Source organism: Chiroxiphia lanceolata, chromosome 5 (assembly GCF_009829145.1).
Source record: "Chiroxiphia lanceolata isolate bChiLan1 chromosome 5, bChiLan1.pri, whole genome shotgun sequence".
Taxonomy (NCBI): Eukaryota; Metazoa; Chordata; class Aves; order Passeriformes; family Pipridae; genus Chiroxiphia; species Chiroxiphia lanceolata.
The window spans coordinates 10,366,799-10,380,206 of NC_045641.1; the positions used below are offsets into that span (position 1 = coordinate 10,366,799).

The window sequence follows — 13,408 nt, forward strand, 5'->3', positions numbered from 1 at the left end:
TCTCAATTCACTGAAATTTTTCCTTAGAAAAATACTTTCTAATAAATGAGAGGTCATGCTCAAATCCTGTGGGTTTGTTTTTTTAGTAGAAATATATCTGGTGTCAGGATTTTCTATCCAAGATAGAGATTGTAAAATCAGTTTGCAAGTTTTTGACTCTATTTAAGAAAGTTTTCAGGGCATTTTGCATCCAGTGTTTTCCATGATTCCTCTCAGCATTCTGTTCAAGCATCAAATAACTACTGATTCTTTTTAATACACTCCAAATATTTTGAATTTATATTTTTTCACTTCAGCGTATAAGCCAAAGTCCCAAATTGGCTCAAACTCTTGTAATGAAATCTTCAGTCTGCTTTCTTATCATTTTATTCCAAACTAAGTAAAGGAGTCCAGAACCAAAATAACCAACAACCAGAACAAAAGATAAGGAGGTTCTATTACTGGTTCACAAATTGGTTAAAGAGATCCCACTTGGGCTTGAATAGCTCAAGACCACAGATCCATGTAACTGCTACAGTGGTGACCCTGGGCTTTGGGATTCATGTTTTGAAATAGGGCCTTAACTAAGCTCTGTTTAGAATAAACACTTTTGAATGAACCATCAGTAAGGTATTAAAGTCTTGTTCTCATGAAAAATTTGACGTTTGGATTTGGTTTTGCACCCATACATCTGTTTAGCATTATTAGTAATTTATAAATAGTTGGAACAAACTCTTTTTTTTTTTTTGTCTTGCATTCCCCAGGTTTTTTTAACGTGTTTCTGTCAGGGATCACTGATCAATTCAGAAAGAATCTCTCTGTTAGACCATGTAACTGGAGGAATGTGCACTTAGATATGAGATCTTCTCACAAAAGGCTGTTTTTGTGTATGTGTAGGTGTTTGATGTACTTTTTAGTAGAGTGATCTTATTCATTGGCACATTGCTGACTGACTGAAATTTTGTTTGAATCCCTTGACTCAGCATTGAAAATGAAAGCGTTCACCTCCAATGACTAAAGCCGTTAATAAATAAAAATTCTAATTTAATATTCACTACTTATATAAGCAAATATTGAGGACACATTTAGTGATATTGTAGTATACAACAGGGCTTAATAAGTAATTTTTCCAAAATTTTATCTGCATATTTCTATATTTCATTTTGGAATACATGTCAAAACTGGCTTTTTTTCTTTTTTTTTTTCCCTAATAATTAAGTTACTTTAAAAATAGTCTCCCTAATAAGAAAACTGTTAACTAAAGGAATGAATAACACTAAAAGCTAAAAATGCTTTTCAAAAGGGATAATCTATATACTAAAGGAACTTTCTCTTCCAAAGTGGTATTGAAAAAGCACCGACTTCAAATCATCTTTTTTTATAGAAATTTAAACATGACATCCCAGTAAAAAGATAAAAAGTGTTTTAATAAAAACATGCTTTAAAAATATTTCCAGATTTAACACAGAGGTTTTGCAAAGCTTGCTTATTTCTATTACACAAGGATAAGTTTTTTAGGATACAATAAAGGAAATGTGTAAGTGAATTCAACAGTGTGAGAGCAATCTATTTCACACTAATTAATTGATGTAATTTGAAGTTGGCTAGTGTGTCTAATAGAAATAGTCCAAATTTTGTGACTAGACAATTCAGAATTTCATTTTAACCTTTTAATGAAACTCCATCTCATATGGTTTCAGATGAGTGTCTTAACTCTTTTGATAGGTAATACTGATATGGTCATTAGAGTTTTGCTGGATGCAGGATTTACGGATGAACTTGTCCGAAATTATTGGAGTAAACTGTCTCTGTAAGTATTCTTTCTGTTGACTGCAATTTTTTTAATGCATTTCAAAGTTTGATTTTAAAATAATATACATCTGTGTGTATATACAGATATGCAGTTAATGTTTACAAAGAATAGGTATTTAATTCACAATTATGCACTTTAATGGCAACCCTTGACATAGGAACTTGTGAGAATTTCAGTCAGTTTTCATTTTAAATCTTATTTTTTTACAGTGATGGAGTTGTTGCACAATTTGTTGTTACAGATGGTGGAATTACTAGAGTATTCCCCAAAAGGTAAGAATTATTATAAAATAGTATAATATGATAATTTTGAAATGTGAAAGGTTAGAATGTTAAACAGTGGATTTATTGAATGAAAAACTACAGTCTCCTACAGTCTAATCTGTACTGATAGTTAGGAAATGAATGGGATGTCTTGTTTTTCTTTGATTATACCTGTGTCACTGCTTCAAACTGATTGGTAACATTATTTTTGTGACAGGTCCTTGCAATCCAAGTTTCTAATCAATGTAGAACAGCAGTAAAGGCAGTGCCCTTGTAGTAGCAGTGGGGCCCTGCTAATCCCTAATTACTCCCAAGCACTCAGTTGTTTGGCGGGCCACAAATACTGGAAAGTAACAGGTGGTTTATCTTTTTTTAAACTAAGATCAGGCCAAATGGTCCAGGGACTTCAAGAGAGAAAACTGTATCATTACCAGAGGACAAAAAGGGAATGCGAAATTGGATTTATAATAAATCCCATGAGTAACTGAGAATAGTGAGGGCACCAGTAGAGACATACTGGTAAATGGCAGATTGATCTGTTTTCTTGGTTTATTCTGTGTTTCCCCCAAATGTGAAAATAACAATGAATTTTACTCCTCAGGTCAGTTTCTTTCCTATTTTGGGGTTATTAATGATATTAAATCTTTTAGGATTAAGCTCAAGAGATAGCATGTGCTGTAAAGGTTGATTTAGATTTTCTTGTAAGTAATGTTGCAGTTATATTTGACTCTATATATCTAAAAGTGATGAGACAGGATTCATATTGTTCCAAGAATACTATTTTCTTTTTTTTTTTTTCCAAAAGTTTTTTGTTTTTTTTTTTTTTTTAAATAATGACACCTGCCAGTTAACCAGTGAAAACTGACAAAATCTGAAGACTAGAAGAATGAATCTGACATTTTCTCCAACCGTGAAACATTAAAAGAAAATAACCTGCAGCACAACTTTAATGATATTCTGTCTTTTTTGATCACTAATATTTTTTTGTATTTAGGGCAGGAGAAGATTGGTTGGAAAATGCTGAAACTTATGAAGTCAGCTTCTATAAAAGGAGTTTAGATAATAACAACTATATTTTCACAGCTCCATATTACAACAGTAAGTCATCACTGTTTCAAAATGTTAGAGCTAGCTAGTCCAATATAAGTGGAAGTTTTCCATACCAGTCGAGGTCATTGACAAAAGATGCAAGTGGGACACTTCATAAGGAAAGAAATCTTGGGACAATACCCCTTTGAGGAACAGGCAGCTAGGAGGGCACCAAACAAGGGTCATTATAATTTTTCATCAACTCCAGTGGCCCTGTATACTCAGAATTATTGAAGTTGAATATATCCAGAGTACTGGTGTTCATTTAACATATTGAAACACTTTTTTACAGAGATACTTTAGCAGAATTATTTTAAAAGGAAGTGAAATAAAATTGCACTCAGAGACAATAACACTACCTAAAAAGTCATATTTGGATTGAGTTCTGTATGCTGCCTCAGCACCAAACCTGACTTGGGGCAGCAGGTAAAAAGGTCCAGAGTTCACAACTCTGTCCACTGCACCACCTTAATTTAAACTTTGCTTTTGAATTCTATTTCTAATTTCTATTACTCACCAAAACCAATTTGTCCGAAATATCGTGACATTTAAAAGTTATATATGCACAACAGTAAGTGCTCATGACTGATGTGAACAACATTAACCTTCTTAAGCTTGTTTATAAGCAGATGCTACCACAAGCAACGTACTCCTCTCCTAAACATACGGGATATTTTAGTGCTGTTATTTCATAATTATTTTTTGCATTTTTTTCTCAATAAAATATAAAGAAGATAATTAACTGAATTCCCTGAAGCCTTTGTTGTTCCTCACATAGCTCCAGGGAATGTACTTTTAACTTGCCTTCTCATACTAAGCAGTGTTGAAAACAGGCTGAAGTCTGTCAGAACAGTAATTGTTGGTTAGTGAGTGGTGTCAGTATACCCTGCATTGAAAAATACATAAACAACAGCAGGATAAAATCTTTGGCTCTGCTCCTGGTTTTAACAGAGCTGCTCACATGTGTAAAGCCATTCATGGCTCTGTTTGTGGAAGAAAAAAAGGCTACAGTAACTTTATGACGCAGTCAAACAGTGCACAAAAAGTGAATGAAAAAAGTAAGCAGAAGCGTTCCTCTTAGTCATGCAGGTGTTGGTGATCTGAGCTACCACAGGTGATGTGTGCTACAGCTGGGTCAGTGCTTTAAGGACTTTTTTAAATCATTCTGGGTATTTGAATAATAATTTAAGTTTCAGAGGAAGAGGCTTTTATATCGTCCTAACTTTTTCTGGTTTTTTTGTTTTTCCCTTTCTATACTGTCAGAAAGTGGTGCCAATAGCTATGAATCAGGTATTATGGTAAGCAAGGCTGTGGAAATAGACATTAATGGAAAACATCTGAAGCCAGCAGGTAAGACAGAATGGTGCTGAAACTCTAAATACTTTAGTTATTTGGTTGTTGCTCAACAGTGAATTAGAAAGTTAATTGAAATTTCAAAGGCACTTCACTTTATAATAACATTATTTTCTGTGAAACAGTTCTAACCTTGCTAGAGGAAATCAAGCCAAATATCTGGTTGTATTTGAGTAAGAGTGCTTAATTTATTAGTCTCATGAAGGATGCTGGTGATCAGACAACTGAGCAAAACTCATATTTTACCCTTCTGCAGTTCAATGATTTAGATGTTCTTATAATTTTCCCCTTTATTTTAGGATTCTACATTACCTTTTTTTTTTCATTTTACTAAAAAAGTCTTTCATGTATTTCTTGTTAGTTGTTGGAATAAAAATTGATGCAACCAGCTGGATGGAAAATTTCACAAAAACCACAATCAAGAGCCTGGTAAGCAATTGACCAAGTCTTTTTTGAACTTTATTTGCATTTCTCAAAGCTTCAGATGCAAATAGGTCTACTAACTCTTTGTACCAGAGTCACACTGATGTGAAATTGCCAAGTAGTTGTGGTATTTAAATCATCCAAATGCACAAAATAAATCTATGTTGAAATAGGCTGTATTTTGTACGTCTTGCTTTCATAATTATAAAACATGGATAAAGACAAAGAAAAAATACATATTCTAGCCAGTAGGCTCTCTACAAGATTATGCTGTAGCAGTGAATAAAATCTGCAGAAGAATTGATGGATCTATTTTTATTTAATATGGAGGATGTGTAAACGGTGAACAGTGAGGATTGATATTGCAACCAACACTGCAGCATTATAGCAGAACTTAAGGAAATAGATGCTTAACGACATCATTCCATACATCTAATGCTTAGATGTAAGTGGGAAGAAGGAAAAGTTAAATGAAAGGAAAAACATGGAACTGATACTGAATTCATAAAGGAGAGGCACAAAATGAAAAAAACTTATGGAACATAAGTTCCATATTGGATGAGGCAATGTTGCTTGGTGGGTTGTATATTTCAGGCAGTGGTGTCTGGCTGGTTTAGGTATTTGAGCTGTAGGTCAGTGGGTAAGCAGATGCATTGCCTAAATGCTAAGGACAGTTGAGTACAAAAATACATAAGTGAAAAACAGAAAGAAAGACGAATATCTCAGATTTAATATGAGGTTGAGGACATTATCTGGTAGTTGTTTTGCTCAGGACGTACTGCAAGGACACAGTTATGTGCGTATGTGCAAACATATTGCAAGAACAAAAGAAAAACATGTTAGGAATCAACAACCATAAAAGATAAATGGGTTGATGGGCTTTCTTTATCGTGTAGAATTCCCACACTTTGAGACTGCTGAAGCTTTCTGTTTTTGAAAGCTTTCTTTCCATACTCCAAACACATTGAAATGCACCTGTTCTTTCTCTTTTAGTTTATACTCACGACACTGACATTCTGACAAGTCCTCCAAACTATTTATCTCTAATATATTGAACATATCTGTAAAGGGACCTGTATCAGAGTCTTTGGGAAAGGCAGATTGTGCTGTTGATAATTACTGAATAATTACTGAATTGTTCAGAGAGAAATTTGTAATAAATGACATGCACTCAAAATTTATATTAATATATAGATACTGAAAATAGAGTCACTTCTTCCTGTCATGATAGATTAATATAACTGCAAAATACAGAGGGTTTTGTGACATTTTTGTGAAGATTACTGTATTTTTGTTTTTTTAGTGCAACAGTGAAATCTGTGGATGTGAGAGAAATAGCATGGTAAGAATACGTTCAGTTTATGATATCTGACAGATTATGAAAATTCACTAATTCTTTCTAGATTTATCTAAGACAAAGATTCTATCATTGTTATTTGAGGGTTAATGTTACAGAAAACAGGGCTTAGCTGTTTGTGTCTTGAGACAGATGAAGGTTAGGAGGGGAGAGGGTGAAAGGGCATAAAAGTTAGGTGAAGTGCCTGTTGCAAGAATCATTGCAGTGAGGTTATGATAACTAGTGTAAAGAAAAAAATACAAGAAAAGCAATAGAGAATGATGTGAAGAGAAATGTGAGAAAAATATAGCAGTAATTTGCAAAGCAAGAGACAAATTCTGAGAAAAGAGAATAATTTGAAAAAATCTGAAAAAACCCCCCAATATTAGAATTACCTCAGGGAAGGATAAATGCAAACTGAGAAGCACCAGAGTACGTGATGTGCCTTTCAACAGTCATTAGTCATCCTCCTCCCCCTGGTTCTCAGCACATTTATGATTAGGGGACCCCATTGCTCTGCTGGCACTCAGGAGAGCACAGCTCCAGGGACTGTCACCATATCAAGTGTTGCCACAAACTTAAAAAGCTTTCCTCTGCTCAGGTCTTCTGAGTTCTTTTTGTAGAGTGTGAAGACCATTAAATGTGAGAATTGCATCTAAAAAGGGTACTCTGGGAGGTTATCTATTTGACCTCACTGCTATCTCTCCAATCTCTGGCTGCAAGGATCTTTTACAAAGTGCAAAGCATAGGGAACAAGTGGGCTTCCCGTTACTGCACCTGACAGCTGGAAGAATCCCACAATCCCACTACAGTCCTTGGCAAGTGGAAACAATCATGACTAGCAAGCTGAGAGTCTGTCCTTAAGATTTTTGCTATTGAAATCTGCAAATGGAAAAGGACTTTAGGCATGGCTGAAGCACATGAGAAGTTGTAGTCCCTTATTATGAGTTGAGTTTCAGTTATAATCAGATTTAATAAGGATATAGCATTCTTGGAGCTCACAAAGTATTGAGCAAATAAGAATTTACAAAAGAACTTCTATGAAATTAAACCACAAATAAGCCTTTGATCTGTTCAGACTTTTATTACACTGATAATGCTAATTATTATAGCTTAAATGTGGCCCTTGGCTATGAGTTTGTGATTTAGCCTGAACCACATAGATTTGAAGATATTTCTAATGTGTTGAAGAAAAAATAGTTTCTTACAGAGTGCTATATTGACAAATCTTTCCTGTAAAACCTATTTCACTTTCTTACAATAGCATGTGGACTGTGTTATCCTGGACGATGGTGGATTTCTTTTGATGTCAAATCGAGATGAATATACACAACAGGTATGTATATGTTTTAAGGACAGAACATGAAAACCAACAGGAAGAAATTTTAAAAGAAAATAAAAGCAGCTTTTTACTGTCAACTTACCGTAAAGATAACATTTATGAATCACAAAAATATTGCTGGATCAGAAATTCCAGGGTTTTTTATTAGTCTTTATTACAGTCTTACTTATGCTTGAAGATGCCATACTTGTACCAAGTTGCATTTTTTGTGCTTTGCCCTTAGGCTGGTAGGCTGCCAATGGATTTATACTGGGAAATACTTTATCTGATGTCTCTATATTCTCTCTCATCAGATTGGAAGATTCTTTGGTGAGATTGATCCTGGCCTGATGCGAAACCTGATTAACATGTCCCTGTATGCCTTCAACAAGTCATATGACTATCAGTCAGTCTGTGATCCTGAAGAAGAACCAAAGCAAGGAGCTGGACTTCGTTCTGCTTATGTGGTCAGTAGTCCCATGTACAGTGGTTGACATTCTATTAAAAGTCTCCAGGTATTTATACAAATAACATAATCACTTGTTTTTTTCCCAGCCTACGATAACAGATATTTTACAACTAGGATGGTGGGCTTCAGCAGCTGCCTGGTAAGTACAAGTGTGTAGGAAATCTCTATGTTCAAACTATAATTATTCAGTGGGTTGAGACTGTATTTAGCTTGAGTTAATATTTCCCCCTAAATTCTTAGCTATGTCTCCAAACATGACCATTCTATCAACAGGTGAATTCAAAACTGCTCTTGCCAGGTTTTACGATTGTGTGTTCTGACTCTACAAAATCAACATCAGGAAGCAGACTTTGGATTAGTGGCCTAAGTACCATTAGCAGTTGTGAAGGTTCAGTCGAAATTATTACATTTAGAATCACTTATCACTTGGTTGCCTATTTCAGAATATCACCTTTCCCTTTTTCTAGCAAGAAGTCCTAAGAAAATCAGTAAATCATTTTACAAAACACATGAATCACAGAATTGTTTGGTTTGGAAGGGATCTCTAAAGGTCAGCCAGTCCAAATCCTCCTATAATGAGCAAGGCCGTCTTCAACTAGATCAGATTGCTTAGAGCCCATTCCAATGTGACCTTGAATGTTTCCAGGGATGGGGCATCTACCATCTCTCTGGGCAACCTGTGCCAGTGTTTCACTGCCCTCCCCATAAAAATACTCTCCTTGTATCTCTCTGAACCTACCTTTTAGTTTAAAACTATTACCCCTTGTCCTGCTAAAAACTTTGTCCTTATCATTCTTAAATGGCCCTTAAAGTACTGAAAGGCCACAATAAGGTCTCCCTGGAACCACCTCTTGTCCAAACTGAACCCCAGCTCTCTCAGCCTTTCCTTGTGGGAAAAGTGTTCCATCCCTTTGATCATATTTGTGGCCCTCCTCTGGACCCAGTTGTTTTTCTGTGTTGAGGGCTCCAGAGCTGGACACAGTACTCAGGTGCAGTATTTTACCTGTTTCAGAGCCGTGTAGATTGACACCCCTATCAGCTACTTCCTCCAGCACCTCCCAGCACTGGGATAAGAAATTGAGATTGACCTGGTACTTCTGCATTAGTGTGAATTGCACCCTTGGAGGCAGTTCCTTTTTCTAAAAATTCATGATGCTTTTTTTTTTTTTTTAACTGCTGAGCTGGAATAAATTACCTACTTAATTAAGCTAAGGGTTAAAATATATACCAGTTGAAAAAACATATAGTAATTTTCTCACAGAAGCACTGTGAAGATTGTATGTTGATTTTTATGGTTGGTTACGTTTTGTTAACAGGAAGAGCAATAATCTCGGTTTTCTTGGACAACAGCAAACCTCAAAAACTGAAGATGGGCAATAATCCAGTAGAGAAACTTGAGTTCTTCTCAAGAAACTTTAGTTTATCAGTGTTCAAATCAGACTTAGTGGTCTGGACTCAATTTAGAACTGAGGTTTTTCTGTATGAAGTTTAACTTGAAAGCACAACATTAAAACACTTACTATGGGCATGTTTTTAATGGAATCTAGGTCAGAAGCAGGCAAAGAAGGCCATTAAGCAAGCAGAGTGAAAAGGGCTGACTAAAAAATGGATTCAGTGAGGCACCTGGCAAAAGCAAATGCAGGAAAATAAAAGAAACCAGGTTATTAAAGAAAGATATAATGTTTCAGGCAAAAATGTGGGATAAAGGTGTGAGCTATCATGTTCAAAATTTATATGGGATACATCAGCATTTAGTTAAGAGAGTCTGTATCACTTCCCCTTCAGGCTTCTTTAAGTCAGAAGATTTAAGTTTTCCCAGGCTGCCTTTTTCATTCAGTTCCCTGTAAATTCTGTGGTAAGCCATTACAAAGGATTACTATTTTCTGTCAGCAAATTGCATCACTATTGAATGGCACCCGGTCTCTTCTGATCCATGGCTGCTGTGTGCTGTCCCTCTGATGATTTAAAGCACAAAGCTGTGGATGCAAATCCAGAGCTCCTTCAGGCAATGCCTTCGTGGGAAAGGTGACAGGCGTATTCAGTTTCTTTACATAGGAAGCATGCTGGATAAGGAGAAAAGGAGAAAAAAACTGGGAGGTTGAATGAAGTTATACACTCTCTTTTCTCTGCAGAACAAATGTTAGACCAGAATGAGATAAGAGATCAGGTCATATTTGTGGGTAAAAGTAAACCTAAAACTTTACAACTGGAAAATACAACTTTGGGAGGTTTAAGCGGAAACAGGGAGTCAAAGAATATACTTGTTGCAGTTCTTATTTTGACAGGCTCTTAGAGGAGAAGGGGGCTGTGTATGTGACAAGCTGGTACCTGCTTTAAGTAAATAAAATTGGAAAAATACGACCATAAGTGAAGAAAAATAATTTTAAATAAATGAAGCCCTTTAATCCTTAGTGTTTTGGCAGCAAGTAGGAAGAAAATACAGTCCATAACTCAACAGCAGGAATAGAGAAGATTTTAAAAGTCAATTTTTACAGTAATGTTTTTTATAATATACTTGTAATATTCCAGTGTTGGTCTCCTTCTTAGCAATTTAATGAACCTTAATCAGTGTAAAGTATCTAAGTCAGGAGAATTTTCCCTGAGTGTGTTCAAAAGGAGTTCTGGTTGGTTTAAGTGTTAGGGGAATGTCAACATACCTCTTCCACCTCCTGCAGAGCTATAAAAGGAGTGGATGGATGGCATGATAACTTTTCCATTATGTGAGTTATGGGCACAAGTTATAGTAAATCTTGACAGTAGAATAAAAGATTGGTATGAAAGACCCGTGAGAATGCATGAAAAGAAAACCAGAGTCAAACTGTAAGGTTTAAAGAAACACAGCTTTAATAACAGGCAAAAGTGTAAAAAAAAAAAATAACGCGTATTTGACTAGTTAATAAATATCCATTAAATACATGGAAGAAAAAGAGCCTTTAATGAATACATGTTGTCTTTCTGTGTTCAGGTCTATCTTACAGCAGCTGTTTTTGAGCTTGACTTTTCCCCGGTTCCTTGAAGCAGGTAAGTCAAGAGAATGTTAAAGAGTCAACTTTGAGTGAAGTAGAAGGTAAGAACCTAGGCTGGGAGCCATATTTGGATCTCCCCATTATGTCTGTGACTTCAATTGTCATTGTTTATTTATTTTCTTTTTTTATTTCTGTCAGCTGATATGGAAGATGATGATTTCGGTGCTGCTCTGCCTAAAACAAGCTGCATCACTGAGCAAACTCAGTATTTCTTCGAAAATGATGATAAATCCTTTGGTGGGATTGTAGACTGTATAAACTGCTCCAGGTAAAATTTCTTCAATGTAAATAATAACTTTGGGATTGTCATTTATTTTATAAAAGATAATGACACTATTATAAGAACAAAAAATATATTTTGGATTAATTTCACCAAACTTACATAACCAAGAGAGAGAAGTGTATAGGCAGATAAATTACATTCCCTTTGTACTGTTGAGAATGAATTTTAATTCTAACAATTAAAGAATTGTAGAAATACTTTAGTCAATTTTTTGGTTTATAGTCTCTATGTGCTTCATGAAAACTGTATTTCTATCTCGTTACAACTTGATTTTTTTTAATTTATTATGTCAACTTAAAAGCATTCTGCAATATTCTGAGGGATAAAATTTTCTTTAATCTGGTTATGTATTGAAATTTTTGATGGTTAAGAAGATTATGCAATTTATCTTCTAATTTACCTTCTATTCAATAGTGCTTTTGATTTAAGAGCTGTGAGTCTTATAAAGCAAACAAAGCTATTTTATTTTGTGATTAAAAGAATTACTCTTCAGGCTCTACACGGCTCTTCAAGATGATGTTCAATATTATGTCAAAAAATTGGACACTTCAGAAACATAGCAGTTTGGACCTTGCTCTGTGTTTCATACAAGAGCCTGCTGGCTTTTTGCATGCATTTTGAGCTTCTGAAAATATCTTAGAAATTAGAATTAACAACCAGATTTCAAACTCCTCGAAGACAATATTTCAAACCAGGAAAGAAAGACAGAGGACATCTGAGAATGGTTAATACAGCCAAAACACACAGACATTTTTCACACTTCCCTACATCCTCCTCCATGTTGCTAGTATTTGTTGGTTTTATTTATAAATTGTGGATGACCCTACTAACTTAAAAACTTTTTGTGGAATTATATGGACATGAAAATACAACAAATACATATCCAATACATATCCTCAACCTTTCCCTCAGCCTTTTACCAACAGGTTTATGTGCTGGGGTTTTGCTTGTTTGTTTTTGTGGTTGGGGGTTTTCTCAGTGTTAATTGATACTGAACCGATGTTATTTCTCAGTACAGCTACTGCGGCAGCAGTACAGAGCTAGCTATTAACTCAATTAAAGTAATTTTATGCTCTTTTCCATTTTTTTCCACTAACAAGTCTAGTTGAAAGAGAGTACCATGGAAATGTCGAAAAGATTACAAAATTTGTTATAAATGTTTCTTGCTGTTTGTTAATGAAAAAGATAAACAGTAGCAGGCAGACTGACTCTGTGAAGCTGTATTATTTTTTTTATTCCAATACTGTGTCTCCTTCTCAAATATGAATTTTCTTTCTTCATTTAAACATAGGTTTTTGTTGACTTTTTTTCCAGACTTTATCATGCAGAGAAGATTTCAAACACCAATCTAGTATTCATTATTAGTGACAGCCAACTGCTGTGCCGCTCCTGTGACCCAAAGCCACTGATGCAAGCAGAGAAACCGGGTATCCTTTAAAATCACATTATTTAATAGTGTGGATTGATTTTTGGCTATGGGATATTGGAATATATTTGGGGAAAAATGACCCATTTATGTACATATTAGTAACATAGTTGCCACTGGAATACTTGAAACAGCCAGTATTTGTGGATAATATCACAAATCATCTCAACCAGCAGTCATTGAGGTGGAGAGCAAAGCTGTTATTTGTGAGAACTTAGACAAAAGTGGGCTCCCAGGAACTTAATGAAGTTTCAAAAAGTCAGATGCAAAGTCTTGGGCCCAAGACAGAATAATTACACACATCTGGACAGGCTGGAGACAGAGCTATTAGGAAGACCTATGGAGAAAAGGGCCTGAGGTTCATGACAAACAAGAAGTTGAACATGAGTTGGCACTGTGCCTTGCAGTAAAGAGGGCCAGTTGCATCCTGGGCTGTGATAGCAGGAGTATAGTCAGCAGACTGGGAGAACTGATCCATCCCATCTCTTCAGCACTGCTGAGACAACATCCACAGTGCTGTGTACTGTTCAGGGCTCCCCAGTACCACACTGAAATACTGGAGGAAGTCTAGTGAAGGACCACCAAAGAGGTTGCTGTCTAGAGCACAGAAAAGGCAAGGAGAGTCTG

General features: G+C 35.5%; 1 protein-coding gene across 1 annotated transcript in view; it reads left to right on the forward strand.

Moving 5' to 3' along the window:
• Window positions 1-13,408, forward strand: part of CACNA2D1 (calcium voltage-gated channel auxiliary subunit alpha2delta 1) — a 378,154-nt gene that overhangs the window by 348,912 nt on the left and 15,834 nt on the right. The window contains 12 exon segments of the mRNA XM_032687395.1: window positions 1,705-1,789; window positions 2,002-2,064; window positions 3,050-3,153; window positions 4,408-4,494; window positions 4,859-4,926; window positions 6,224-6,262; window positions 7,521-7,592; window positions 7,892-8,044; window positions 8,133-8,185; window positions 11,012-11,067; window positions 11,211-11,340; window positions 12,670-12,782. Of these exon segments, the coding sequence (XP_032543286.1) occupies window positions 1,705-1,789; window positions 2,002-2,064; window positions 3,050-3,153; window positions 4,408-4,494; window positions 4,859-4,926; window positions 6,224-6,262; window positions 7,521-7,592; window positions 7,892-8,044; window positions 8,133-8,185; window positions 11,012-11,067; window positions 11,211-11,340; window positions 12,670-12,782 (1,023 nt within the window).